Raw genomic sequence first — 25,253 nt, forward strand, 5'->3', positions numbered from 1 at the left:
TCGGTTAGGAGTAGAATTGTTCTTTTTCAGGCTGTTGCCACAGTAAGCTTATTACTGGGATTCGCTGATGTGAAATAAGTAACTGTTTTGGTTATAAAGATTACAAGAAGTGTCTGCAGGGCCAGGATTTTAAAATCTTAAGCTACCAGGCTTTTTAAAGGAAAGAGAGCAAAACTCCACACATCCGCTCTTGGCTTTCCAGTACAATGAAGCCCTACTGTCTCCAAATTGGCAGATAAAATCAGTGCACCATGGCACAGGTCTGCTGCCCCACTACTCTGCCTTCAGAGCAACTCAGAGCAACTGTGCTGAAACTTCCTTCAGCCCTGCACACTTGTTGACTTTGAGGAAAAAGCCTCAATGTGAATTAAAAAAACAAATAAACAAACAGAACCAAAAAAAACCCCACAAAACCAAAACAAGGCCATTCACACATAACCTTGCAAACAAGGCCAGATAGGTTTTAACTCTGTGTTCTTACTCAAGAAGTCTGTCCACTGAAGCCATGGACTGGTCTGGGTGAAGCTGACAAGAGCCAGACGTGTTTTCCTTCCAACATTGTCTGCTACAGACCATAGTATGACTACACCTGTATCGGAGCGTAATGAAAAAGTGTTTCTAAATTACCGGATCATAACCACAAACAGTTAATCATGCACTTGGAAGACAAGTTACTCATGTATAGAGCCAGCTCCATGCACTGCCTTCCTGCTCCTTCATTGTTCAGGGACAATTTATCTTAAATCCCCTAGTTCAGGAAGGACTACTGGTTTCTTCATCAGAGATGCCTACTCAAGGCATAGAAGTGGCACAGTGCCCTGCTAGGCAGCATTACAGTACTGCTGAGTGTGAAGAGAGAAAGGGAATAGACCTGAAGTGTGAGGAGGCGGAGGGGGCAGTTTTAATGTTCATTTGAAAGGAGTTACGCTGGGATTTTTTTTTTTGGTAGTCGTATTCAATCTAGACAACTTGCTGAAGTTTTCTACTTTCATTAACTCCCTTACCTCAGCTACCAGTTTCTGGGTTCGTTGGTTCTGGTGTCACAGTAACACCCCAACTCCCGAGTTGTCACAGGGGAAGCACTTCTGGGCACCAGACACCATGTGCAGCTCCTATTTCAGGACCAGAAGGACAAACTAGACCGGATGCTGGCTCTAGCAAGATCTGTAGTTATTAGCTAGCCAACCTGAGCTTAGAGTTTACAAATAGCAACTGAGAATGGCACTGGCTGCTGTGACAGGGAGAGCAGTTCTTCGTTGCCTGTTGGGCTTCAAAACAGCTTTGAGCAGCGCTCTGGGCCACGCTCCATCACGTTTCGCTAACAGAAAACAACAACTCACTAAGTAACTAAACCTCCAAATGCCTTCAGTTCTTAGGGCAAAACACACCTCAGTAATCCAGCCTATTATCGCCTTTCCAGTGCAGGAGTGTCACAGCTGCTTCCCACCACAAAGACATCTGAATATTATCTGTAGTCCAGTGCTCACTGCAATTTAACTATTTTGCTACTAACATTGAAACTGAGCCAATTAAGCGGTTTTAAAACCCATCACAGCTTTAATTTGCGAGACAGAAAGGAATGAAGAGTGCAAAACTCTCACTGCAGCAGAGACTTCCAGTCCTGTAGTCCTTGGTAGCAAAACATCTGGTGAAGCTGAGGGGTTGTACCTCCCATAGCACCTCTGCTCTTGCCCTGCTGCCTCGCCACCACTGCTTTAACTTGCTTGGGTCAAGAGCCTCCCAGTTTGGTCTCTTGCCACTCATTGCAACAGGAGAGCATTATTTTTATACTTTGTCAACTTATACGGACTTTTAAAGCATCACTGTACAGAAGCTGCTCTATTTTCTAATGAAGTCTTTAAATTATCTTTTTAATAAAGTGTTTTTTAAACGTGTCTGGGAATTTCTTCTCTAAAAACCATTGTCTGGCCTAACACACAAACAGCTGTTTGAGAGAGGAACATCACTCAGGTGTTTCCAGCAGTAACAGTTGTTCATCCTGGAGTCTCAATATGCCCTTGAAGAAACTGCAGAACTGTGCAGAAGGCTGCATATGCCACTTGACTCTCACAGCTTTCGGCACTTCACTGTAGCCCTTCCAGAAGCTGGGCAGTCGCCAGTAGAAAATTATGTTAACGTTAGACTGAAGAACTGGGGAAAGAGGTGAACTCCGCAGCTCATCATCTGAATTGCCTCTTAACAGTACAGTCCCTTTCAAATCAACTGGAATTGGTCACGGTAACGTGCCTGTTCTCTCATCCTGCACTGTGCCAGGCAGCTGACACAAAGACATTATGTGTCTTCTCAGAGGCAGAGGGGGGAGGTGGTTGCATTCAAAGGGGTGAGGCAGGAGCAGCAAGAAGTTTTCCCATAGCTGAAGCATGCAGACAGTTGTGTGGCCTGCAGCATGCCATCAGAAGGATTGACAGTGTGAGCCAGTGAGGGACATTTGCCTGTTCCTACGCAGAGGGCCTCGATATTGCGTGAGCAGTGCAATGTGGTATCAAAGCAGGTGGCAGAAGAGCACGCCCTATGTACACCTATGTTCAGCGAGATGTAGATAATTACAGCATGCGGAAGCATCCATAGGTGTTTTATTTTTTAAAAAGTAGGATGTAAGTGCAAGCCTTAGCCCAGTTCAGTTAACAAATCAGTCCTCTGTAATGATACTGCTTAAACACAAAAATGCATTTTTGCAGAGGGTCAAGAATTCAAATGCATTTATAAGAACAGTTTTCAAGAGAAGTGCTTTAGCCATGACAAAATCCGAGCTTTCCATAAGAGAAGTTTTGCAACATAGGTTATAAATAGCAGGGGAGTTTTCTGATTAGCTAGAAGAAATTCAGAAGCTGCTTTATCATGAAGCAGTCCAGCAGCAGTTACTCAAACCTGTTTCAGAAAGCAGTCATTTCCCAGAAAACAAGTACCTTCCAGTTTCACAGCACTTTTGTTTTTTTGTAGTTCAGACTACCTACATAGTGCTGTAAGGTTTCAATAAGCTTATTTTGCTGTGCAATAATTTTGTTTCTTTTTCAGATCACACTTGGACAAGAAAGAGCTCAGCTAGCCCTAAGTCCAAAGGGCCATGTATTCCCAAGAAATACAAGCTGAAGCTGTTCCATACACAAATTTGTATCCAAACTTCCTAAAATGATCTGCAAACTGGATTTAAACAGCAGCCTGGCACTGTCTGGTGTCTGTTGTGGAATTAGAAGAAGTAGAAAACTCAGAGTCTCAGTTCAGTAATAAATGGATACAAGTTTGGCCCCAAATCAAACTCATTCTTAAAGGAGCACAAGGACTTTAGGTTATTTAGAATCACTGCCTGAGCTGCTAACACATCGTCAGTAACAGCTCAGGAAAAGAGCACAGAGCTCATCCCAAGCAATTTTTGGTAAAAGCCACTAATTTAGTGGCAGTGATATAAGCAAATCTAAATATGAAAGTTGCAACTAGCATGATCCAGCTATCACTTCCTTCTTTGACACTACTCTCCGCAATTCCAGAAACTATTAGGAAAGAGAGGGTGCCTGATGCCTGAAGTGTCAGCCTTTCACTTTCTCTTACATGCGTCTGTATTTTAAGCTGCTTAGAAACTGACAGGAAGTTGCAACAAACCGAATAGATGAGTTCAGTTACTGTTACTTTTTGTTTCAAGGATTTCATAAACATCCTTGGAGCTCGACAACATTCTGGAGCCCGTGGTTTTGATAAATTTTTCTGATGGGATGTATTAGTCCATGCTGGTAATTGAACACCAAACCTGCCTGATGCACAGGTTACAGACACTGTAACCATATCAGATATGTTCCACATCAGATATGGATTTCTGAGAGGTCATTAATTCTATGAGTAATGGTAGCTTACCTTCAAAGAAGAGCAGCTGCCGCACACCCATTTTTTAGAGATTTTATTTCCTTAGACTGGTATTTCAGACCTGCAGTATGATGTGGTAAAAAGCAAGCTGGAAAAAGAAAAAATTCGCTTTGGATATTTAACTGGGTTTTTTTGGCGAGGTGGTGTTGTTTTTCCTTTTTACTCATAGCTTCATCAAAGATGTGAAGAAAAGAGAAAAATCTCAGAAGAGTGAGCTTCTTTCATGCAGACTCTCACTATCCCTTTTCACAGTAGCAATTGTGCAGGCAAGAGAACGTGTGACTCCATATTTATTTATTTTAGTTGTGCTCAGAGTTTTACAGGTAGGATCTTCCCTTTAGACCTTCTCAACAGAAATACAAAAAAGTTTGAAGCCATTTCCTCATTTACCCACTTATCTCCAATAATCAACTGAAGTGAAAATCAGAAACATCGTTTGTTAAAAGAAATAGGTTGAGTTTGTGAAGGCTTATCCCAGTCTAGAGCTGGGCTTCCTGCTATGGCACAGATCTATGAGCTTGTAATTTAGAAAATTCAGTCCCCAGAGTCCTGTAACTCCCATCTGCTCAACAAGAAACAAATCTCTTCTCTAGCAGTGACAGGGACATTCCTGGTAGCTGATGCTGTGCAGAGGAAACACTTCCTGCATCTCGAGGGAGCTGGACCTTCATCAGACACTCTGGGTACCCGATCTGTCTTCATGGGATGGAGAGGAGGCAGGGAACAAACTCTTCAAGGCAGAACAGACTCTTCAAGTAAGTACTGCATGTCCTGGTAGACATGCCTGTCTTAGCAGACTGCTGTGGCATGAGGCACTGCGGTCATGGCTGGAAAGAACTGTCCCAGCTCTGTCAACAGAACCACAGGTAAATTTGTTCTCTTTCCTGTGAGAAGTCCCTGAGTTGCAGACCTAAAGGATCTTCCCCCCAAACACACCTCAGTGTCACTAGACCACTGAAAAAAGGAGCTGAGCCATGTTAGTAGCCTGCAGGGAAGCCACCTTTCCGGGAATCAGAGGCTGCAGCCCATCCTTCATCTGTTCTGAGAATGGCCTGCACAACCGCACCGAGGCTCACCCGTGTGGTATTGTGTTTTCTCTTCTTTAGTTGTTCTTCTATACCCTGGAATGCAGAAGTGAATAAGGACAACAGAAGAGAGAAACTGCACACATGCCATGGTCTGCCAACCACATCCTCCCTGACTGCCCCAGCATTCAGTGCCTGTATTAGGTAGGTCTAAAACTACACAGCGTTCCTCCTCTCCTCTTTGCTTTCTAGGATGCCCTGCTTTGGAAAGGTGGCATTGAGAAGATGTGGCATTTGTGGTGCTCAGTGTGGGCTAACAACCCTATTCCTGGTCACCGCGCAATGTGCCTCAGCTATTCATATACCAACAGCCAGAACAGATGGGTCCTGTTTGGGAACGGGGGAAAATCCAGGACTTTCAGAGAGCAAGGCATCCTACCTGGTGCAGGCAGATTTCTCAGCTGTTACCTTAGTAAGAAGCTTATTAAAGAAGGATCTTCTGCATAGTTTGATGAAGAAAGCTGTGTTATGTCCTAGTGTTTTCCCTGATATAGAGATGAGATGTGTACAAAAACTGCATCTGTCTCAGGCCTCTGGGATGTGTAATTCCTCAGGGTGAATGAAGCTACGAGATCAGGCAGGTGGTATGCAGGGTGAGCCAGACCTTGCCATCAGCTCTCAGCCTGACAGTGCTGCACAGAGACCTTTACTGTGAAAACACTTTTGGATCCTTCCTCGCTAGCTCTGTGCCAGTGCTTCGGGATTCATCAGGAAGCTGTACAGTAAGTCAAGAGTTTCCCGAGTGCCACTGGATTTAGACTGCTGGCTGGTTCAGGCCCTGATGTGTTTTGATATTTTGCAAGTCCTCTGAGGCAAACAACATTGCAAGAAGATACACAACCTGTTTCAGATGTAGGTCACGCTGGAATGTACTGGGCCTTAAACCCATGTGACTGAGACTAAGGGTAAACTTTATACAGCTTATTGTGACCCAGTACATGGCCTGTGCCAGCTTTAATACTTCTCACCTTTGGCAACGCTTCATGATTTTCCACAAGTGCATGCCCTCCCAAGACCACGAACCCCACCCATACAAGGAGTTCATGCACACCCCAGACTCCAGGTAGACAAACAAACCTCCTCTACTTGCTGCTCAAGCTCTGCGATACTGGGAAACAGCTGATCGTGAACTCTGGGCTCTTCCACTGCTTTCTTCACATCATAACCAAACCAGATGGCATTGATGATTGTCTGTGAGAAGCAAGAAGTCTTAATGTTAGTTATTTGTCTTCAAAGACTCTTGCAGAAACATAGGCAGAGATGTTCACCAGACCACCTAAAAGGTGTAATTTCTGGGTTTTACTGCTTTCAGGGGTCTCTCTCTTGGCTAAGCAAAACACAGGTACATTGCAGCAAGTCCACTTGTGTATGCTCAGAAGGATTCCCACAAAAAGGGAACATCACTCACTAAAATTAACATAGTAAAAGGATCAGATCCTCAAGTTATTGTAGTTGGGTTTATGCTGCTATGATGAAGCTAGTGCTAGCTTCACTAGACACACAGCAGTCACCTCAGCAAACGTACAGCTACAGCTTCCTGCTACTGTGTGACCACTTATCTTAAAACTGGCTCATTTTTACATACTTAAATTGCAGGTTGGAGCTGCTGGCAAGTGAAAATAGCCTCAGGATCAAGGGCTTAGGCTTCTCTACCTCAGCCAGAAATCAGGATCCAGCCTAGTGCTCTGAATGGCTGTGTAGGCTGGCACAGGAGACAGCTTTCTGCAGCAATCACTTTTGGGCTAACTGGGCATTTGAGTGGCTGCCATGGCAGCTCTCAGAGAGCCTGCTTGTCCCATGGCCTGACACCATGTATGGCCTAAGTTCTTACTCAGCTGTTTTGTGTGACTTTCATCCAAAGTTCAGGATGTTGAATGGGAATGACTAAACTAGATAAAGATCCAGAGAAGCTAAACTGAAGTCAGAAATCTTCCATAAGCAGTAAGAACAACTTGCCAAAGGAAAAGACTTGGAGTCACTGAAGAAAGTAATTCAGGAAGAGATGCTTTTAGCTTTGGCAGGAGTTGGCATTGGAGGTCTAGCCCTCAGAAGGCCAGGGCAGGAACCTCCCTTTCAGGCCCACAGCCAGGAGCCACAGCCGCAGTCACATCACAGGTGGACACTTGAGCCCCTTACCCCAAACACTGTCTCTCCCCCACATTGTTTTGCCTCAACCTTGTCCCCAGTTTGCCCGTATCATCACATACCAGTGCTGTTGCAGTGGTTATTTTTGTTCCTCCAGATGCACCAACCACCATCCTGACCTTTTTCGTTTTATCCACTAAGATGGAGGGGCACATAGAGGACATCGGCTGTTTACCTGTTGGGGACACAGATGCAACAGAGGCTCAGCTTTCCACCTGCAGCTTACAAACTGCCAGCTCCTGCTCCATGTCTAAACCCAGGGCTGCAGTATCCAGCTTGCTGACTCAGCTCTCACCATCTTCTTCAGCCCTTGAGGATTCCACTACCCCTCGCACCCATCTCCTTCTTGCTTCTACAATGCAAAGCTTAACCCTGGTCCTTGGTGCAGAGGCTGAAGGTGCCTTCCTCCACAGCTGTGGCTGTCTGTGATGAGTTGCATCCTGTACACCACAGGACTTGCCCTCCTGTCCTTTCATTTCTTTGTCCCTCTCCAAAGCATGGGCTACAGGAGGGCAGCAGAATCCCGGCCTGCTTTAGCAGTAATGAGATGGGCATCCAGGAAGCAGTGGTGGAATAGGCAGGGTGCTTGGGTTAGGTAGATGAACTGGGCCTATCCAGAGCTGCCCCAAAGCAGCACATGGCGAAGACTAGCCAGTGCCCTCTAATGCTTTGAGCTCAGCTCCTGCTGCTGCCTCCCTCCCTCTTAAATCAGCTCAAAGAAATCTTTGGCAGCCCCAGGTAATTTCATCTGACATGTACTGAGCTCCCTGGGAAACGATTTCTGGTTGTTGGAGGGAGGCATGCATACACAAGAGTTTTTCTCTAGATAGCCTCTCCTTCTTGAGGGTACACCAGGTGTGACTGGTTATATGTTTTTGACAGGACTCGCTTTCATCCCTGTCTTCTGCAGAAAGCCCCAGATCTGTGCCAGATCGCAGACAACTGCAGCCTACCTTGGAGACACCACAGCATTAGTATGCACAATATAGTCAAAAGGAAAGTAGTTTACAGCTACCTGGTGCTATGAAATTTGCTGGAGAAGGAGGGATTCCAAATCCATTGATTATGTAAGGAGAGCTGAAGTCATCCATCTCATCATTAAATATGATTCCACTCACGTTGGATCGTACATCAGAGCCAAAGCTAGACAAAACAAGTTGGCACAGACATGTCAAAACCAGAGCAAATCCAGGAAGAGCTTCAGGTGAATTACTGCAATGTGAAACCTGGGATTTGATTGGAGTAACTCTCCACTCCCTCCTGTTGTAAAGGACATTCTGTCACCCCTGAGGGGAAGGAAGCAGTTTATACCATGAGTACACAGCTACACAAAGAGGAAAGGCAGCCCAGAACCCTGCTGTATAGCTCCCCTGCAAGGACCCCAAGGGGAAAAGCAGCACAGCAGGTAAGTACAACTGATTCCCCTTCCAGCCAGGCAGTACTGCATTCCATTCAGAGGCAGCATAGCTCAAAGGCTGGCACATTTGGGAATGACTGAGGTTTTGCTTAGATGTATCAACCTGGAGACATCTTCCATTTTCTATGGACAAAAAGGACCTTCACCCCCCAGCTTCAGGCCACAGACATGGAACACAGCTCTTCCTGACAGCACTGAAAGCCAAACACTGCACTTCCAGGCCAGCTGTATTAGCTCAAATTTCTCTCAGAAGCCTGGGAAATCAGAGCCAGCAGCGATACTACTGCTTATGAAGAGATCCAGATGCAATGAATGCTTTCTTCTTGGGTGAACCCAGCATGAGAGAGGACACATCTTGTTCTCTGACATAACCACACAGGCCTCAGCATTAAGGACTGACCTGCAAGCTCAGCAGAAGTGCCCATCAACAGTGCTACCCATCACTACCCCTCTAGAGAGCTGACAGTTCCGTCATGTTTTATACCAGCCACAGAACCACCACTAGGAAGATGGCAAAGGCCTACATGGAAGTAATGTCTGAGCTCATACTATTGGTTGATGGTGCTGGTGGCGGACACAGCACTGCCATCATCAGCCACAATGGAGAGGTGGGATGTACCGGCATTATCTCCAGTGTAATATACTGGCTCATAGTAGTCAACTGGATGGGAGGTGTTGTCTGTGATTTTCCTCCGGAGACTATCCGCAAAGAACTCGGACGTCATGTTTCTGATCGCCTGTCAGAGAAATCCAATGCAGTTACTCAGCAGATTAAGTTTAAGAGACATGTAGTTACGAGGCTGATATCCAATACTTCAGACCACGGAAGAGTGGCAAATCCCAGCAGTGAGGCTATAGTTTTTCCAGTAGGGGCTTTCCTCCTTCTTGAAAGATGGACATTGTACCATAGAGCATTTTAAGCAGTCACAGAAGCAGCTGTTACAACACACCCCTTTGTGCAGGAAGTTAATCAGCATCCATTACTGTAGATCTATGGGAAGCTGTCCTCAGCACTGCTGTAAGGTGTAGGCAAGCAGTGTTACACTTGCTTCAGAGGTGAGAGGAGAGGGATCGGGTTGAGAGAACTAGACCCAGGCAAGCTCTGATCATTGCTCTGTGAGTTGCAAATTTGTGTCCATCAGGCTGGGCTGGGCTCAGATCCCGCTGCTTCTGGAGAGTCACAGAAGTGAAAACACAAAGTGTGAAGTTGGGAAAAGAAGGGTTCCTGCCTCACCCCTTCCCATCCGTTGATCCATTTACTATAGGCAGGACTGTGGTCAGAGAGCCACAAGGATGCTGAGAATGTCATCTAGTGAATAATGCTTCAAACACTGTGAAAACAGGGAGGGTTAGCCCTAAATATACTCAAACACTCCTGGTGAATTGAGGATTTTGCTTTTGCTTAGAGTAGGAAGGTTTCCTCAGTTTATATCCCTCGTAGCTCAGCTATGAGTCACACAGGACCTGACATGTTGACTCAGAGACACTTCAGTGCCTGTCAATAGCAGGTGGCACAGAGCATCCCTCACAAAGTTTAGTCACCCAAAAACTTTAAGCCATGTTCCAGTCAACCTTGGTGTTGCAAAAAGAAAAGGCTTTTACCAGATACCTCTGTAATGTTGACAAATTTTGGATCTCCCAGTAAAGTCCTCTTGGCATAGGCAAAGCGAAAGGCCTCCACAATGCGGTGGTAAGTCAGACCTTTCTTCTCCGTGGTTTTGATGCTGTCAGCAGAGAAATTATATCCTGGCAACAGAAGACAAACGATTGTGAAAACAAAGGAAAGTACACAGTCAAAGGACCTCTAATAAACCTGTGTCATATCTTGAAGCCCAGTCTCTATAGAGATGCAGTCACTGGACTGTCCTAATCTCTGCAGGGAGAACACAGGAGCTCTGTGGGAATCATCAGCAGGATTTGTGCTTGCATAGATGTTTTCCAAAGAAGCATCAAGTGCAAATTAGTTTCCACCCATGCAGGTACCAGGGGAGTGCCCTCGTCAGGAGCCTACTTTTCCTCTTCCACTTGTATTTCAAGTAGGAAGGCAACATCCCTGAGTTTACAGAAGATGAATGTTTCATCATCTCCAATCCCTCCTGGGGTCTCAAGACTTCTCATCTGCTGGAGGGCTACCAAGGCCCAGCTCCCAGAACAGAAAAGGTGTTGTCTTTCGAGCTCCTGCTGCCTCTAAAGCACTGCTCAGCAGCACTCTCACCTTTCAGTATGTTGAAAATGAGGGCTAGCACTGGGCCACTTAGGGGGGCACTAGGTGTGTAGAGGGTAAACTCCCCAAGTGTGATCTGTATGGGCTGTTCGATCACTTCTGCACTGTAGTTCCGCAGGTCATCCAATGTGACAATGCCCCCTAGAAAAGAGAAGGAAACTGCAGATGTGGGTTTATGTGATCTCTGGTGGGAAGAGGAGTTATTACACTCCATCACAGTGCATCACAGCAAGGACAGAAGGGAACATAGACAAACTGAAAAAGTTGGAAGGTAAAGAAAGCAAAGACGGGTTCACAGGAGATCCTTGACAGATCCAGCTGAGGCTCAGATAGCCTCAGCTTCAGGTTGGGCTGATTTACAGCACCCAAATATCTGGTGATCCAACTTTTCTTCACAAAAGATACCATCAATGTCAGGTAACAAAATGTCCTTAAGAGTACTGTTTACAGGAGGAGGATGCAGCTCTTGGTTGCAGACGCTTTGTGCTACCCACCCCAAGCAGAATAATTTGTATGTTCCATTGCCTTTCTTATCAGAAGGAGGAAGACAGTAATTAACCACCACGAATAAAGGTAGGCAATGAATATGAGGTTGACTGAAGCCTGCCAATGCTAGCTAGTAAGGATAGGGTACTACCACCATCTAGTGGCACTGAGAGATTAAAGTTTACAGGACCATAGGTAGAAACTTCTTGGTTTCAGGCTCTGCAAACAGCAGGTATCTACTAAGCTATATCCAGAAATGCACAGACTTCCTAGACTATATGGTACAGAAATGCATAGTATAGGTCATCCATTTCTGACTGAGTTTCAAATGCATCCATGAAAGCGCCAGTGGCTTCTCTTGGCTGTCCTGTTGCCACAGATCTCCAAGGCAGCGTGCCAGGCAGCAGGCCTGGCCCGCTTCCAAAGCTTCTGCAGGTCACCAGCTCCTCCCTGGATGCTAAGCCACAGCAGTCAGGTCACTCATGCTGTTTGGGACAGATGTCCTGTTTCTCACCTACACTGTGGATGTCATCGATGATCTGATTTGCCAGGCTTCCTGTGTAAAAGGCATCTGGTCCTTCATTTGCTATGGTCTCGTATGTGTTGGCTAGTTTAGGCATCTTGATGATATCGCCCTCGTGCACAATTTTCCCTCCTCTGCAGAAGACTTCGCTAACAGAAAAAGGAGATGGAGAAGATCAGATCTAGGACATAAGTTCAAAACTATGTGTACCTGTACCAGCTGACACCGTATTTGAGTGTTCACGCTAGAAGCTTCTTGAAGAGAAACTGCATGAGCCATGCCCCAGGGATCTTGATTCTTGCACTGGGATGTAAAAAGTGAACAGTGGTTTCTGACGTGGGATTTCACATTGCTCAGAATTAGCTCAGTGAAGCCTGCAGGAGGGCATGTCGGTCTTTTTCACCAAGGCAGGTCACCCTCCCTACCTGCCCAAGGGGCCAACAACTTCCTCAAGAGGCCCAAGAGGGGCCATAGTCCTTGAACTCAAGCACAGACTATGGAGCTATGCCACTCGAAACTTCCAGTGAGTCCCGAAGAATACATTTTCATCCCTGCTTATCAGAACACTTAGAGGTAGACAGCACCTCCCTCATCATGGATCGTGAATGTGCTGCCAGGTGGAAGTACAGGAGATAGGCTCATGCTGTACATGCTAATTGGATTGAAAACCAACCTGCAGCTGGCAGAGATGTTAAAGAAAATAGAGGATTAAGCTCCATCTCCAGTAATGCTGGACATAGACACTAAAGGTTTGACTGTAAAAAGAAGTGAAGGAGTATTTAAAACATTTTATGTTCATGGTCATTGACAGAAGTGGATGGTCAGAGACACTGCTGAAGGAAGGCTGACTGCAGAGTAACAGATGACCCAAATTCCCACTGCCTGACAGCAGATAAGATGTTCAGAGAGAGACTCTGCAATTGCCCTAAATGCAGGTGAGATTAGCCTGGTGCACTTACAGCACGAGGAAAATCTGGGGATTCAGAAAACACATTGCCATCTGACAGATTTATCCCAGCACGTAGTCTATTTCCACCTTTACTTAGACAAATGGACTTTAAAAGCAGAATTTGTCTCCATTTGAAGGTCAGAATTGAGCATTCCTAAAAAGTGACCACATGATTTAGCACCTTCAGGTAGCTGGAATAACAGCAGCAGCTACAGTGAGTACAGTCGCTGGAGGGGAGGCACACTCCTCACAGACACTATATTACACAAACACAAAGACTTTTCAGCTAAGATGCAGTTACTCCAGAATTCTCTGCACAGAACAGCAAATCCTCTACCTACCACAGCAAGGGATTGCTTTCAATTGACTCCTGTCTGGTTTTGATGGCTGCTGCGAGGCCTTTCCCAACAGGGAATCCTTCTCTTGCCAACCTGATGCTGGGCAGAAACAGGTCTTTCCACGGCAGTTTGCCATGACGTTTGTGAGCCAGTTCATACCCACGGATTTCTCCTGGAACAGCAATGGACCGTCCTCCTGGAGCAGATAAGGAATGCATTAGTCTTTCATATCAAGAGAAGAAAGTAATTAATGGAGTAGGAGGCAGAGTACACTTCTCTGTCAGCCCTGGTTTAGGCAGGGGTTACATATACTCTGACCAGCACAGTTCATGCATACGATGCTAACAGAATTATTCTGTCTGACATTTATGCCTACATATTCTGGACTGCTGAAACATCTCTATCCTCTTGCTGGTTAACTCAAGGTTTTGGGTCATTACCCCTCAGCAGCCTCAGTACCAGAGAAAAGCTGCTCAGAACACAGAAGCTATCGTAGTAGCCTGCAGTTTCCAATCCTTCAGACTACAATAAGAGGACACAGACTGCATACACCCTTAAGCCAAAAACTTAGTTGCAGCACGTAACTACAACTACAGTAGATTGATTACTACATTGGACAGCGATGCAGCAGTTTGCTTCAATCTTGATTTTTTTTGCATCTCACAGAAGTTCAATGCACTTAAATTCCCTCCAAGGTGCTGTTCCTCCTTGGTTGCAGGACTGATCATGAAGAGAACTAGTTAGTATTTATTTCTACTTTTTTTTTTATTGGAAAAAACTTCCCTGAGAAGAAATTACTATTTCTTTTCCAGCAGCTCTGAACCATGAGTTGAAACTACCACAAGAGGTATTTAGGGAGGACACCTGAACTGACAAGAACTAAATTGATCCACGAAGATTTATTCAAAGACGTGGGAAGGAGAGAGGGCAGATGTGGAACAGGTCATACTCAGTGCTCTGGATTCATCTGTATTTTCATGAAACGAAAAGCAGAAAGTGCTGAGGTGACCGATTAGTTCAAAGGACATTATTTTTAGCTTCCTTATCAGGATAGAGTTTGCAGATTGTGTAAAGCAGAGGACATTTCTAGGTGATAAATGCTGTAGATATGCAAGAACCTGATAATAAGAAATGTTCTTAATTTAGACATGTCAGTAGCAGCTAATGGTTGGAGCTACGTGGTTCCCTCAAACCAGTGAAACAGCCTTTGCCATACCTTTCAGAGAGAGCTGTGTGTTGTTCCCAAACATGTCCTCTGATGCGCCTTTTGGAGCCACCTCTCTTGCATTAATGATTTCCACTTTTCCTTTAATGACAGAGCAAGGAAGATGATGTTTAGCTCTGGACTCAACACACAGGCATGGTCTCTGCTGAAGAAGTCTGATCAATGTCAGCCAGTTTCCCGGCAATTATTCTGAGGACAGCATGTTCCCCCCGAGGCTGTGAGAGTGAGTTTTTTATCTTCACTCAGGTAGGAAAAATTACATGCTTTAGATAAACAGTTCTCAGACTGTTCCAGATGTGTATGGTCCCATCCCTTACCTGTGCTGCTGTAGATGGTAAAGAAGAGGCCCCCTCCAATGCCCATGCTGTGAGCATTCATGAGTCCTACACAAAGCAGAGCTGCAATTGCAGCATCCACTGCTGATCCACCTTGCTGAAGGATGTCCCTGTGCAGCAGAAGAGAAGGCATCGTATGGTAACATGTTACAGTGTCTCATCTGCCTGTGAGCAGTGGATTCATCTCGTCAGAGCAGCTATAAAAGATTCTGTAATGCACATTTGTCCACACCCAGTCTATAGGTTCCTCAGGAAAAGGTAGTTCTGAGCCTCTGTCACCTCAGAGAACAGACGCTAATGGTCTAGGTGCAGACCAGATCAGGCCTCATTAGAGATGCATCCAAACTAGCTTGAAAATGCTGAGATGTGTCAAAGTATGTGTGGGGACAGGCATCTCAGACACATTCATTACATGAGAAATGGCAACTCTCTGAAGAGCCTGAAATGCACAGCAGTTGCACTGGAGGACAGCTTGATAAATGTTTTTTACAAGGAGCTTGAAAAGCATCTCTTGTTCCCATTGTTGGTGCATCTAGGGAGTCTTTTCCTGTTATGTTGTCTTTAAGCATCTGCAGTAACACTGCTCAGGCGTGGTAAAAGCCCAGGTTTTAGTATGGCCTCCTGTCTCTAGAGGGAAATTAGATATTACCTGTGCTGGACAACTGCCAGGCTTGCACCTGGACATGGGGAAAACAACAGTTTTCTCTTGTGCGAGTCCTGCCAGAGCTTATGAAAGTCACGGCGCAATTAGCGGGTACCTTCCAATTATTGAGCACTGCCCCGCATCTGTAGCCACAGCCGCCCTCTTATAAGTGTGTGCACGTCCTGCGTCAGAGCGCAGCCCGAAGAAGAGTCCCAGGAACAAGATGAGCCCCAGCAGGGCTGCAGTCAGGACTCCGGCCACCACACAGCGCTTCTTCATCTTCCTGGAGGAAGAGACAGGATTGTCAGCCTTGCTCCTTCTGGGGCACATGGGAACTAGGGAGCAGATGATCATAGAATCATAGAATCATAGAATGGCCTAGGCTGGAAGGGACCTTAGAGATCATCTAGTCCAGCCTCCCTGTCATGGGCAGGGACGCCACCTCTCGACTGGACCAGGAAACACATGGGGACCGAGCGGGAATCAAATATAAGAGCGGTCTTTTCATCTACCTTCTTTCATATCCACTCCTTCCCTCTCTCTATCCCCGGCAGCTGACAGCTCTGCACATGGAAGGGTCGTTTGAGAAGGAGTGGCCAGGGAAGGTTTGAGCTCCAGCCCTTGCTCTTTAGCAGCTTTCCATGAGTTCTGAGCTGCGGGTAGTGAACAGCTTCCTTCCCAGCTGAACCTCGCACAGACAGGGGGTCCCTAGTATTTCCTCACTCAGATGTTTTCTGCGGGAATTGCTGGTACCATTTCTCTATGCCCCCACCATCTCTGTGCAGAATAACCATTCCAACAGCTCCAAGCTTTTACCAGCTTCCCCTTTACCCATTACTGCCATCATATTTACAGAGTGATCTACTTCAGTGAGCACCCCAGGGACTCCTGGAAGCCTTTTGGTAACAGCTCTGAAGTGTTACAGTACCAGCAATGAAAAGGTCCCACATCAGCAACAATCACTTGGGTAAGAACTTGTCTTCCAGCAGGTAGGTAACCTCAAACACTAAGAAAGCAGCACATTCATAGATGAGAAGGGAAATCCAAGGAGCAGAACCTAACTAGTGTTAGTCATGACTCACATCATCTTCAGAAGAAATTTTTTTTAAAAAAACTGTCTTCCTATGATCTACTTTTTAATACCATGCCTGCGAAGGAGCCTCTGTCCAGAAGGCTGTCAATAGCAAGTGCAAAATCACGTTGGCCATTAGCAAGCAACCTTGGCCAAAACTATGTGGCACACCCCAGTGTGATCACAGCATCCCTCCTAGTTGCTCAGGGCCCTCGGCCACAGCACCTTTCCAATGAGCCTGCCGCTTCTGGAGGGCGATGGCCAGTGCTCATCTCTCTCCATCTTTCAGCCCTGCACAGGGCTGCTCTTGGGGTACACAGGGTTACAGTTCTTCTGTGAGCAAGCACAGAGCACCCAGGAGCTCTCCAGCACAGCAGGATGAGTCAAGAGCTACTGAGGGGATGAGGAGTCACTGCCATCTTGTTGGGATCAACAGTTCATGAAATACAGCTTGACTGGCTACTCTTTGACCCATTTTCTTTCCCATTACAGGACTGTTCAAGCAAAAATGCCCTAAATTCACCGTATCACCTTCAGGGACCAACTTCTCCCTGTGCTGTGCAGCTCAGTTTTCATCATGATTCCTGCGCAATAGCCAAGATGACCTTTACCTTAACAAAGCATCTGTCATCCTCAGAGACAAGCCAATCCATGACATTGTGGCTGCAAAGTGAATCCACCGACCCCACTTGCTGCGGATGTCCAAAAGCCCAAAGTAGAGCAAGCTCCAGCAGTCAAAGCAGCACTCGGTGCCAGGCAGCAGCAGCGCGCACAGGATTAAGGAGCAGTCAGTGTGCCAGCACTAGGCTAGCTAGAGGAGAAAGGCCAGCCCAGCCAAACTAAAACTTTCCTCAGAGGGAGGAGATTAACAAGCACTGCCCCCTCAACTTCACCCCCACTCCTGTTATTTAAATTACGAGGTATAAATTTGCTCTCCTAGCTCCGTATCTCTAAGTCTCAGTCTGAGCACTAAAGATACCCTTCTCCAAGTAAAGCAACTCAAACCAGGGTGTAAATCTACTGTATGCGCTGTTCTGTAAACAAACGTCAACTGAGGGCAGTAAAAGGTAAATGGATGAAACCTCTTTCCAGGTTCTAGAACTTGATTTACACTCAACTATTTTAAAAGAGACCAGTGGCGTGTTTGCAGAGCAATGACTGTGCAGGGAAACAGAGAAGCCATTATGTCCCCAACAATAGCTCACACACAGCCTCAGAGTTTAAAGACAGTTTTGTTTGTTGGCAGAGAGAGTTCAGCTTCAGCACTGGCAGTCTCCTCCAAGCCTCACAAGAAATGCCTTGGGATCTTTTATCTGTGCCCCAGCTAGGCAGAAGGTACTTTGTTTCCTCTGAAGGCTGTTCTATGCTGGGCTGTCCTGCAAGCCTGGGGTGACTCCAGCCTGGTAAGTGGTGCGTTAACCCATAAGCTCCTGGTTTGGGCTGTGCAGTTCTCCTCCACAACCGCCTGCCTCACTGCTGGCTCCTGCAAAGGCTTAATGGAGTGTCAGGCAAGTTACTCTGAGAGAGCAGGAGAGGAGAAGGGGAAACCTCAGATGGTACCTCTGCTCTCACCTTTCACTTCCTCTCTGGATTTGGATGACACCTGTGAGCATCTCCTGCTCCACACTGAGTACCCAGTGTCCTGTCCTGCCGCCAGCCCCCGGGGCAAGGCTAAGACATGCACCTCTGAGGGCTGGGACAAGCAGACAGATTGCCATGAAGAAGAGACACAGATCACTAGCCACTGCTCCTGCACTGCATTGTGGTACCATGTTGCTCTCTGGGCTGGGCCTCTGGGACCCAAGTGGGGCCAGAAAAAGGGAATGTTCTTAATAAAAGCGCATCTGTACAATCTGTCAGATTGATCCTGCTAAGGAAGAAGCAGATATACAAGCTAAATATCTGCAGCTTTCTCTTCTTCAACAGTACAGAGAGCAAACTCAGCTGAGGATAATCCTCTCCACCTTATGCCAGCTCAATTCCCATAAGCTCCTTAACCTATTTCAGGCCTGACCCTAGAGAGACGTGTCCCCTGCACGATTCTTACTGCCTCCCAAGTGTGGCACACAGCAGAGCACTGACCAGGCATTTTGATTGCGGTACAGCAGTTGGCAGATGGATTGGGAGCCTGCATTCTCAAACCCATCTCTCTGTACTTGCCCTGTGCCGTGGGTAGGCGCACTGCAGGAACAGCTGAGTTTTTGCACCAATGGTCTTTTTGAACCTTGGCTCTGAAGTCAAGTCCCTGCTATGATTTATTATTGGGTGTGGAGCAGCAGCTGTGGGAAACCACCTGAGCTGAGTCCCCAACTATTGTCTGCTGAGGCTGACTTTAACCTCCAGATGTCTGCCAAATCCAGCTGGCTGGAAGCTTGGCTAGTACTTCAGCCACACAGCACTGCTTGGTGGCAGCAACAGGTCTCCCGGAAAGAAGGGCTATAAAACCATTAAAAGCAATACGATTATTTCTGTTATAAAGGTCTAACAGCCAGTCCTAACCATAGAATTTAAAATGTACCCTGATAATGTCTTAATTTATATCAGGAGGTGGGACGAGCAGCAAGCAGAGTTATGTTTGTACACGCAACCCCATTGAGCTGCATTCAGATGTGTCACAACATTCACAACCTGATTTAAACGTGACACTGGTTTTGAATTAAGAGAATGCCAGTGCAGCAGGCCTGCTAGTGTCAGGCAGGGGATACGGGGCCTGACATCTCTGCCAAGAGGGCTGGGGTGCTGCAGAGGTGAGGAACCTGCCATGGTCAGGGAAAGCATCAGGAGAACTGAAAGAGGAGAGAGAGATGTACCAGCCAGAAAGCAGGGGAGAGAGAACAGTGGGATACCTGAGGATGACAAAGGAGTCCAGGTGTGGTCACGCACTGCCTTGTTCTTGAATGAAATGTTGAAGGAAGCATCCCCTGACAACGTCTACAACTTTAAACACAAACTTTAACCCAATGGGCTTCTGCTTTAAACCCATCTTGCAACAGCTGCACACCTCAGCACCCACTCCCCTAAGAGTTCCTTGTACTCTCATCCCCAGCCCAGTAGCCATTACTTGGCCATTAGCTTTGAGATACCCATCCTTACTTTCCCCAGGCAGCACACGTTACGTAAGGATAGACTGGACATCTTATCACAGGACAAAGGCTATGTTTTTCTGATAAAACCTGAAGACAGTTTAAATTCTCAGGTATAACTGTGTTAACCATGTATAACTCCAGCTGACAGTAAAAACAATGGCCAGCAAATTCTGCTTTCATCTGCAAGAATATCCAGGGTCACCAGCCTCTAGGCAGCTAATTAGCTAGGATTACGTGCTCCAAGAAAGCCTGCACTGAAGAAAATTAGGACAAAGCCAATACAGAAAGCACACCGGGACTGTCCATGGCTATTTCTGGTGAGTTCGGCTGTACCACTTCCAAATGGAAAAAAAATTGATTGCTACCTCTATTTATCCATTTTGTACTTTGCTTATAGACCTGTTTTCCAGCAGTTCTGTAAAATTTAGTGTGACTGTATAACTAAGTAGGGTCCTTGCCCCTTTCCTACTAACACTCATTGTTATGCCTTCTAGGCCATGTTATGCCTTCTCGCATACCCAATCCAAAGCTTAGGTTACCCATTCCCCATCAACCGCAGCTTCATCACACAGTCTATGGTCCCTAGGTTCTGGCAGGCTAATACATGCCACAGGTACCCAAAGGTCAGGGGATAAACACCTTACGCAACAGGGATTGTGTAAAGATTACAAACGTAGTAACCCCAGACTTGCTTCCTGCCTACCACGTTAGAGCTCTGCAATTGCAATGGGGTCTGCATCCCTCCACAAACAGCCCCACAGAAGCAGCGGGTGAGCTGGTGCAGGCTGTACATATCTTTACTCTTGGACTGAACTGGAACAGCTCAAATGCAAATATTTCTCCACCTGCTAACAGGTTTGTGTTAGCCCAGAAAACTTTGTAACTTTGTGGTATGTCCACACCTGCTCTTCCGTGGCTTTGCTAGGAGAGACATACACTTCCTGAGCACTCTGCTTTTGAGAACAGTCCCCCCAAACAAAGGTTTGTTTCCCTGAGACTGTCCTGCACTTACACACAAAGGTCTAGTCTTGTATAAGCCTCCACGTGCAGCCTTGTCTTACAGTTATTGCAATAAGACATGAACTTAAGTTGTTTGAGACTCTGATCTACAGGTTTATCTGTGCTAAATATTTTTACCCCTCAGGTCTTTTATTATGACTTACAGTAGCAGTCACCAGGATGCCTCTGATCAGAACTCTGGCTCTGCTACCAAGCATGCAGGCAGACAGAATTTGCTATTAGGTATTGATCTTCAGAGTGACTAGCAGGCATTTTTTCCATAACTACTTCTACCCTGTCTACGCCATGCCTTATAGAGACTTTAAACAAGTTGTTAACAACAACCTCTTCTATCTATTTCTGTAGAAAACTGACTCAAATATATCTGGAATTCAAAATGAGCAGATATTCTAAGTCTAGTCAATTCTAGGCCAAACAATGAGACAGGAGATGTGTTCTGGTATTAAGCTGGAACTCAAAACTATGAAGTTCTTGTACTTACCCATCAGACGATATTTAAGTTGAAGTCTTACGCAGTCCTCATCTCTGCCAGGGATAAAAGAACTAAAGCAGAGTTCAGCCAAGCCATGAAGAAGCCCAAAGAGGCTTCCAAATCCAGATCTAGGCATTAGTCCTACCTGGAGCAAGGGGACAGAACTGTCCCTGGAGAAGTGCAGTAACTCCATCTAACTCAGTTAAAAGCCTCCATCACAGCTCATGTCTCCACGTCCAGCTGGCCCACGTCCTGTGTGCCTTGCTGCCTCCCTTCTCCCAGACACAGGTGAAAAGCCTTTAGCACCCTCTTTGTTAAGCCTGGCGTGGAGGGCTCATGTGCACACCGATCAATTTTAAGGGTCTCAGCACAGAGCAGTGGTCCCTATGTCGTGCTGTGATATCCATCGACACTGAACAGAACTGAGAGAAAGGTTCCTGAATAAAACAGGCTCTCCCAGCTTTCAGGTATGCTGTTTACACAGAGAGTGCTTGTAATCAAGATTTGCAACTCCCCCACAGGCATAAGGTTTTCTGAAGCTTAATGACACACAGTATTCTGCCCAATTTAGAGTAAACCTGGAGTTCACTGAGAAAGAGACAATAACTTCCTCCTGAAGCAACTTTTTCCCCAAAAAATCTTCCATGTTTTCCTGCAGAAATTTTAACATCAAATCCCTTACTTTTTTTTTTTTTAAAAAGACACTTCAGCATAAACCATGAAATGAAAAAAGGCAGAAAGGTGGCAGAATATCCCCTTTCAAACAGTTTTCACAGTGTTTTCTAGTTGGGGACCTCCCAAAAATCCAGAACTGGCAAACTCAATCTCAAAAATGCAAGTTATTAAACTAAAGTTTTATAAACTCATTCTCAATGTCACTGTTACATTCACTACCAATTTAAAACTAAAACACATTATTAAAATAGCTCTATTCTCCCAACTGTTGCAAAAGATGTTTTCAGATGCTTTTCTGCCATTAAAGTAGAAGTAGATCATTTGACCTGCGCTTACTGAGACTGGTTAGCCAGGTCCTGTCATTCTCTTTTGGCAAGCTTTCACCTGATACATCAAAACAAGTTACATTGTCCTGTATTCTGTAGAGTAAGAAATGCCACGCGGCACCTACAGGCCAAGGGGAACGGCTTGATGAAGGTAATTTCTAATTCCCCCTTACCTCTTGAGAGTATCTGCAAGTCTGTCCTGTCCTTCTGCACTGATATCCTTTGAATGTCCTTTCTCAAGCAGCAAACCCTTTCTAGGGACAATACATCCTTGTAGCAGTAACCACTTATCTTCCCTTAAAAACTCCGTGAAGCGTGCCATACCATTTGATACTTGTACTGCTCTGCTCATGGAGATTAACCCCTTGAAACTCATTATGTTTGAATTCACACTACCAGAAGAATACGTAAGTAATCATTGACTAGGTGAAGAGTCAAGAACCCACGTATTTTAGCACTTGCAAAAGATTCACCAGCAGAATCATTTTATAGTTTTGGATTTGGTTAAGACATGATGCAAATGTGGGTTTTTCCGCACTTCCTCACTAGCTCTTAAGTTCTGATTAAGCAGCTGAGCAAATATGTGGTCGTTTTAAGTAGAAGTGCTGCCATCTCCACATGGTCACTTAGCTTCACACCCCTCTTGCCTAACCTACTGGCACTCCTGTGGTTCAAAAAGAGACTGAATTTTAAGTGTGCCTATACCTTGCAGCTTAAACCCAGACACGCTGGCACATTCACCTACGATTACGTATGATGGGAATAACCTTCCTGCCAAGTGTGAGTGGCTGCCTGCAATGCAAGGGCCCCTGATGAGCTCACACAGCTGTTCTTCAGCAACCACAGCTACACACTACCTTAAAGTATCATTGGGTTTACTCTGAATTAATACCCTGGCTGCAATGAGAGGATGCAATGCCTGTTCTGCCACCTCTGCTCCCAGAGCAGCACCCTCTGGCAGGAAGTTTTCACTGAATCTAATTTATTGGCACGAGACCCACGATGCTCCACAGAAAAGATTATGACTGTTTCGAAATTCCTGTCCTCTGAATAGCAGACAGCATGAAACGGTATCGGCTCTCTGCCAAACAAACTGAACCCTACTTCCATTCTGTCACACCTCTAGTGCTAAATGATTACTTTATAGAGGAATCTAAGATGCAGTCTACTGAACACAACCCTTTTCTTAATTCGCTAAGCCCATAGGTGTGATGGTACCCAGTTTTACACTTAATAGCAACTTCAGACATATTAAGTCTGTGTCCTTGAAGTAGCTCTAGGTCAGAAGACTGTCTCCTGTCACCCCATCTGTCTCAGAGAGCGCACTGTGTCACAGAAAGGCTGCTAGCTGCAAGAAACCCCTGTTCTAAATCACAATTATCCGTTACTCTTCTCCCCCATTACTGAAAGGCAAGTTTTATAACAGTGAATCATCAAAATTAAGCAAATTCCTATGCCCTTCTTCAAGGTCAGTGAAGTCTCATCTGTGGCACATTCTTAGCAGCACAGAGCTGGAACAACCTGGATGCTTCTCAGCAAGTTACTCTTTCACTTATGCACAAGCAAAGCTTGTTATGAAACCTGAAGTTAGCGTTCCTGGTTCTGACAGGTGACTAGCTGGCTACACACAGGTTGCACTATGCACAGGTACCTCATTTCGGTTGCATGTAGCCTTTGGGAACCGTCACGGATCTCTGTCTAGACATTAGTAAAATAGATAGTCCTGTTATAACTCAGCCTTGCATGTTTCAAGCAGCAAAGCAACACCTCAAACAGCAATACCATGTCTAGTGCGGGTGCATTGTTGCCTTGTTAATCTTAACATCTCCACCTATTAAAAAGAAAAGTCCCTCCTGCAGGGCTTGCCACCTTCTTCCATCTGTGATGTTCACAACATCCTCCAAAAATGAGCATGCACTATTCCACTGAAACACTAGCAACAGAGTGAAATCTCCATTTGTTCCTTTTTCCAAGGGAGTGCATCCATCAGCATATGAAGCAATGCCCTCATAGCTCTTGTAATACAACTGAAGAACATCAGGTGACCTGAAGGCACTTCTGGGTAGCTTTTCTTTTTGCTTCTTCCCCCACTCACTATCAATTTTTCCACAGGAATTTTATGAAGCAGCCCCAGCAATGACTCAAACAACAGATCACGCAATGACATCTGCTATTCAAACTCCTCCCTTTTATGGCAGAACACGCAACACAAGATCTCAATTTCCTGATTTTTTAACTAATGCATTGTTAGAATAGAAGTTGTCATAAGATGCCCTCATTTTGCAGGTTGGTTATCTTTTTTTCCGTGAGGAAGTTTTACCCCTCTAAGAGAGCAATGTTGCAGTTCAATATTTACCTGAACAGAAGCATCAAATACTATCTTGAATGCCCGGTAACACAGATGTTAATAAACATGTGAGGCTTCTTCCCACTAAATAATAGTTTCTGTTCTGACCCCTTGCTCCACTCTTTCACATTTAGGGCAAACGAAGTATCAGCTGCACGAGTAGCAAGCAGTTCTAATTTAACCTAAAGAACATATAACGAACAGTGATGCAAAAAAAAGAGATCACTGCTGAAAAATCCCTGGAAAACAAGTCACTAGGTGACTCCCTTAATAGAAAAAGTACTTCAGCAACTGGAAAAGTTGCCCTAGTGTTCAATAGGTCAAATTGACTAAAAGTAGGGACAAAACAGTTGACTTTCAGAGCTGAAACTAAAGAAGCAGATGTTTGTCCACAGCCAAAGCACCTCCTTCCCCTCCAGCGAGAGCTGCTTCCACTGCAACGAGCCTGCTCAAAGAGGAGCAACCCACTAAACTCACATGCTTTCATTTTATGAAGTATGGTTTCCCATAATCATCCACAGCTGCACACCACTCCCAGGCACAAAGGTAATGAAAGATAGCTGGTAAATTGGGAGGTTTATTAACTCTTTCTTGCCCACCACATGGCCCAGTTCTGGTCACATTCTTCCACCTACACAGGTAGCTGATGAGGCTCCTTGGAGGTGTTGTTCATTGCTGTGCAGAAGGAGCAGCAATTTAACTTGACAAAGACCCTGGGATGTGTTTAAAGAGGGAAAGTTTTGATAAAGCTTTTTGAAGTTGTACTTTTCTGACAATAAGGATTCATGCCACTGGCATATATTGTCATGACCCCCGTAGATTCTGATTCTTTTAAAGTGATTATAATCCTAAAGATATTCCAGATGTAGAAGAGAGATAAATCTAACGGAAATGGTGACTAGACAGCGGTACAAGATACTCAAATGGATTATTACAGGTATATGGATATGTGGATTATATAGCTCAGGTTATAAGAAGGGTCAGCGCAAAAAGTTATTCCAGAGCCTTC

General features: G+C 45.5%; 1 protein-coding gene across 1 annotated transcript; it reads right to left on the reverse strand.

Annotated features, from left to right (window-relative positions):
* Nucleotides 1-4,607: 4,607 nt before the first annotated feature.
* GGT1 (gamma-glutamyltransferase 1) lies at nucleotides 4,608-15,528 on the reverse strand. The gene is made up of 13 exons (XM_009870804.1): nucleotides 15,362-15,528; nucleotides 14,586-14,713; nucleotides 14,260-14,349; nucleotides 13,047-13,239; nucleotides 11,748-11,905; nucleotides 10,739-10,888; nucleotides 10,133-10,269; nucleotides 9,073-9,260; nucleotides 8,122-8,249; nucleotides 7,169-7,281; nucleotides 6,039-6,152; nucleotides 4,813-4,997; nucleotides 4,608-4,724 (listed from the first exon to the last, which is right to left on the reverse strand). Exons 1-12 carry the CDS (start codon nucleotides 15,523-15,525, stop codon nucleotides 4,854-4,856), a joined length of 1,707 nt encoding a protein of 568 aa, XP_009869106.1. The 5' UTR covers nucleotides 15,526-15,528; the 3' UTR covers nucleotides 4,608-4,724; nucleotides 4,813-4,853.
* Nucleotides 15,529-25,253: the final 9,725 nt, after the last annotated feature.

The sequence above is a fragment of the Apaloderma vittatum genome, unplaced genomic scaffold (genome assembly GCF_000703405.1).
Source record: "Apaloderma vittatum isolate BGI_N311 unplaced genomic scaffold, ASM70340v1 scaffold5996, whole genome shotgun sequence".
Classification (NCBI taxonomy): domain Eukaryota; kingdom Metazoa; phylum Chordata; class Aves; order Trogoniformes; family Trogonidae; genus Apaloderma; species Apaloderma vittatum.